Source organism: Zootoca vivipara, chromosome 15, assembly GCF_965207765.1.
Source record: "Zootoca vivipara chromosome 15, rZooViv2.hap1.1, whole genome shotgun sequence".
Taxonomy (NCBI): domain Eukaryota; kingdom Metazoa; phylum Chordata; class Lepidosauria; order Squamata; family Lacertidae; genus Zootoca; species Zootoca vivipara.
In genome coordinates, this window is record NC_142598.1 from 30588710 (window position 1) to 30593928 (window position 5219).

A 5219-nucleotide genomic window follows, 5' to 3' on the forward strand; every position below is an offset into this window, starting at 1 on the left:
GGAACATTCCCTTGCATGTCCACTCTAGGAAAACAAGGAATGTTGTACTTGACTGCTCTCAGTGGATTGCATCCCACAGTAGCCGCTTCTAACCTTCTGCCCACCAAGAGCACAATCCTACGTGCATCTATTTGAAAGGAGGTCTCATTGACTTCAAGAACGCTTGCTTCCAGGTAAGTGGGTTTAGGAACACAGTCACAGTAGGGTGGGGAATGGGGGAGCAAAGATTAAGGTTATCCCTTGAAATTGGCAGGCAGCAGATTTTAAGACCAAGAAAAGGAAACAAAAGAAGAGGCAAAGCCTCAAAATAGCATTGGAAAAATGTTCTTTTTAAGAAATCAAATCAAATCAAATAACAGTCCTTGTAAAACAATAGCACGCCCAGCATGTTTCAGCTGACAACAATAGCTTCTTCATGGTACAAGATGAAAGGTTCTCCTGCCAAGACAACAGCTTGTTGAGTCAAATAAAAAGGATTTGTTCACACAACACACAATCAACCTCCAAAAGCACACTTCCAAATGACATGTTTATTATTTTTATCCTGCTTTGATTGCAGGGAGATTGCTTAGTGTTGGCTACTTAAGGAGCATTCATTCTGATTTATCTGCAGGGAGGTGAGATGACCCTGGTTTCTGCAATTGCCAAATAATCTGAGCTGACATAAGAAAACTCCTGATACCGATTTAAATTGGCACTGGACCATATATTTTTCCAGAATGAGGGCCACGCAGAGCTATCAGCACTAGGGCGTGCCACTTGCTAATTAACCAGGGGTTTGGAATAGGCCTTGCATATCACCTGCCCAGAAATATGGAGAGACCTCCACAGAATGTGAGACTGAGATTTTGAGCGGCTATAGTGAAGACTGCTTCCAAAAATGAAGCGGGCACAGCTTAATCCCAGCTTTAACCCTTCCTTAATGTGCATAACAGAGTCCTGGAGCAGAGCCTTAGCTAAAGTTGTGTTGAGCCTCCTTGGCTTCTTTCTCTGGGGAGCTGCTGTGGCTTTAGTCCTTGGTGGTGCGTTTGTAATCCTCACCTACAGAAGTTACGGAGTCTTCTTTCAGAACAGATTCTTCCTTGTGCCAGGCTGGCTGGCTATCGTGGCTGCTCTTCTGCTGGTCCCCACCGGTGCTTTGGCGATATGCGCCCCAGTTAAGAACTCTCGCTTTCACCAGGGGACTTTGATGTACTTGCTGTTGGTCCTTCTCTGCCTAGAGGCATCTTCAACCGTCATGACCCACGTTTACTGTGTCAAAGCGCGCCATCAACTGAAAAACAGCATGGACCATTTCTTTTGCCAATACAACAGAACTGCTCCACATCACCGTAGCAACAGGGCTGTTGATGCAATCCAGAAGCAGCTGAAGTGTTGCGGAATCGACAACTACACTGACTGGATGGCGGCATTGCCAACTCGTCTCCAAGCTGGGCATGTCTTTACCCCCGAAAGCTGTTGCAAAGAGGCTTATTTGGACTGCAGGGGTGATGTAAGGCAGCTGGAGAAGCTGTTTAAGGAAGGCTGTCTTCAGAAACTGGAAGGGAGGCTGCATTTTGTTATGGGATATATGGCTTGGTGTTGTATGGTGGTGGTTTGGTTGGAGATGCTGGCTGCTCTCAGCAATGGAATACTTATGAAGGAACAGCCCTTCCAAGACTTCCAAATTCTTGATTCTGCTGCTTTCTCATAGGCAACAAAACTAGTCCCTTTCCATCTTACCTGAAGTTATTGCGCACTGCTCTCAAAGCTTAAGATGGCCTTTGTAAAACTATGGGAAATATGGGACTAAAACCCCCTCTTGGTATATAGATGCCACATTCTTCTCTCTCTCTCTCTCTCTCTCTCTCTCTCTCTCTCTCTCTCTCTGACTAATACTAAATAAATGAATGCATCTGAAAATTTTGGACTGTGGGCAGTTTTTCTAGCATCGCATGTGTGACAGTGAAGCCTTTGATACTGATTGTACAGTTGCAAACTCTTCCACTGCTCTGGAAGTAAAGCTGTCTGAATGTTGGCAGTCCAACTTTAGTGAGGGAAAGAAAAGAAATGTCTGTCAGTCATTAAACTTCACACAGACCAAGGTCTGGAAAGAGGTCCCATCAGGTAGAGAAACATAACAGAAGAAGGTCTGCAGTGGAGTGCTGAGTAGGCACATAAAAGAAAGATTAAGTGAAGGAAAGGGAATTATGCTAGCACACGGGAGAAAGGAAGGATGAGAAAAGAATGAAAGGGGGTCTGATAAGAGTGGTTTGGAGGGCTCAAGGCTGCAGGCCTGGGAGCTTAGTATTACTAGATATATGACTGCTGTGCCTTTAAGAGTTGCCAGGCTCCGGAGAAATGGCTTCCTCCCCCACTCTGGCCGTGCATCAGCATAACAAAGCAATTAGAGTCCCTTACCACTTTAAGAGTGTTTAATGACCACAGCAAAAGAACACAGCAGCCACTCTCAGAATGAAGGTGCTCCCAATTAAGTTTTCCTCCTCCTTCCCCGCCCCCCCCCCGTCACTTCCCCTTCTTGCAACCTGATCTCACAACCACGGAGCCTTCCGCATAGCAACCTTATCAGCTCTCCTTGCCTTGGGAGAGATAGGCTGGACACTTCCGCATAGCAACCTTATCAGCTCTCCTTGCCTTGGGAGAGATAGGCTGGACACTCTCAAGTGAAGGGGAGTCAGTTATCTCTCTCTCTCTCTCTCTTCCTGTTCTTCTTCTTCTAGTTGTTCCCCACTCAGCCCTGCCCGGCTATTGTTTTCAGAACTATGTCCCTCTGCAAACCAGTTCTCCAAATCTATGCTGCTCCACTGTTCCTGAGTAACTTCAGGATCCTGGTCAGGACCAGGAAGAGGGGGAGGTCCCCACCATTCCTCTTCAGAGCCAGTGTGGTGTAGTGTAAGAGCAGTCGACTTGTAATCTGGTGAACCGGGTTCGTTTCCCTGCCCCTCCACATACAGCTGCTGGGTGACCTTTGGCTAGTCACACTTCTTTGAAGTCTCTCAGCCTCACTCACCTCACAGAGTGTTTGTTGTGGGGGAGGAAGGGAAAGGAGATTGTTAGCTGCTTTGAGACTTCTTAGGGTAGTGATAAAACGGGATATCAAATCCAAACTCCTTCTCTTCCTTCTCTTCTTCTTCTGAGCTTTCTCAGTCTTGTCTCTGACAGTTGTACTGAAAGGTGTGGAATATTCACAATGCAGTCAAAGTATTCATGTTTGTTAGATAGGCACATGATGGGAGCTTCAGCTCACAGAGTGTACCTGTAAGTTTGTGATGGAGAAACCTGTGAGAGACACTCCCACTGGGCCCTGACAGCAAGAGGGCATAGCCATATATATTGTCCTACCTGCCTGGGCACATCCTCTCTCTCTCTCCTCTACCTCTTCATCTATTTACCAAGTGAACAATGTGAGGACATCTGAGTCTGCATGCTCAGACTCCATCTTAAGCTTGACTAAAGTATTAAAAAAAATAAAAAAAATTGTCCAGTAGCACCTTAGAGACCAACTAAGTTTGTTCTGGGTATAAGCTTTCGTGTGCATGCATGTACATGAAAGCTTATACCCAGAACAAACTTAGTTGGTCTCTAAAGTGCCACTGGACAATTTTTTTTATTTTTTATTTATTTCGACTGCATCAGACCAACACGGCTACCAACCTGAATCTAAACTAAAGTATGTCTTTGTGACTGAATTACCATTTTAAGTCTGCCTGAAGAAAGCTGCTGCTGCACCTGTTACTCTTCAACAAGTATTCGGAGTGAGTAAATGTTATTTTTACCTTTTGCAAGGCTGGTTGTGTGATGGTTGTTTCAAGGGGGAGAAAAGGGGAAACTAGCAGAAGAATCCATTCTGCATCAAAGCATCCTGGATTCCTTAAATTCAATTCCTTAAATTTCAGTAGTGGCTTCTGTTATTTCCTGGCAATCCTGAGGGTGAAGGAGCAGCTGGGGGTGGGATGGAGACTGAATTTTATAAATTGATTGGAACTAACCGGGCAGTGCGTGGGCTGCAGGCTTCTGGTTAATGTTTATTTCAACATTTGCAAAACTAAAGCTACCGAGTGTGAAGTAGATGGAAGAAAGGGGTGCTTTTCTTGTGTGCTTATAACTGCCCAATTTTCGCATCCAGGATGGCAACCCTTCTATAAGTAATATTATTTCATTGATGCATCACCTTGTTCCTGAAGGTATCAGGGTGCAAACCTAAACCCTTACCAGGAGTAATAGGACTTGGTGGTGTGGCACAGTCCCAGTGCCAAGGAGATAAGTAACTATACAACTTTTAGAAGACACCTGAAGGCAAGGTGTAATGTTTTATTATGTTTTTATAAATGTTGGAAGCTGCCCAGAGTGTCTGGGTTAACCAAGTCAGATGGGTGGGGTATAAATAATAAGGTGGTTGCTCTTGAATCAGACGTTCCTATTTTCATCAGAGAAATGTTGGCGGGTAGGAATTAGGCCAAGGCCTGCATAAAATTAGGCCTGCGTACTTGTGATGCCCACCTGTGTGGACAGCAGGGATGGGGAAGCCATGACCTTCCAGATGTTGATGGACAAAGTCTCTCCTCTTCATGGAGGGGAGGGGCTGTGAGTGGAAGCCGCTCCCGCGTAGACAAGGGGGCATTTCAGCCCCTTGCCTACCTGCCCTCGCTGCCGTGCCACGCTTCTGGTAGCCAGCCAATAGGTCTGGCTCGGGGGCGGGGTTTAGCTGTACTTATTGCAGCCGCAGCAGACCTCAGCCTCCATTTTGTGCCAGATTTTCCTTCGGATCTCCCGCCCACCCTCCCATTAGGTCAGGCTAGGTTTTGACATTGCTATGGACTTTGGTTGGTCGCATTGGTTGCCCAAGGGGTCTGGTAGGAGTTTTTTGTCCATTTGGCAAAATTGGCTCATGCCTCTTGGTTTTTCCGCCTACCTCGTAGCAAATCGCCACAACTTTATTGGCGGTTAGGCATTGGTATATCCATGATGTGTCGGAGGGGCCAAGGTTCGGGCCATCGCCTACCCCTCCATCTTTAGGGTATTCCGTTAAAGGAATCCAGCGGTCGTGGATCCCGTCTGATGCCCTGCTGGTGGCTAGGGTCATGGCACGATCCCCGGAGGCATCAGGGGGAGCTTCCAGTTGTATCTGCATCAACAGGCTCCACCTTCTGGTTGCTAACCTTTGATGACTCCACGCTGAGCGGGGGTAGTCATCTAGTCTGTCCGATCCAATGCCTAAG

General features: G+C 46.5%; 1 protein-coding gene across 1 annotated transcript; it reads left to right on the plus strand.

Annotated features, from left to right (window-relative positions):
• The first annotated feature begins 784 nt into the window (after positions 1–784).
• Positions 785–1693, plus strand: LOC118075251 (tetraspanin-3-like). Its single transcript, XM_035097151.3, has one exon. The coding sequence runs from the start codon at positions 881–883 to the stop codon at positions 1691–1693; it is 813 nt and encodes a 270-aa protein (XP_034953042.2). The 5' UTR covers positions 785–880.
• The last annotated feature ends 3526 nt before the right edge of the window (positions 1694–5219 follow it).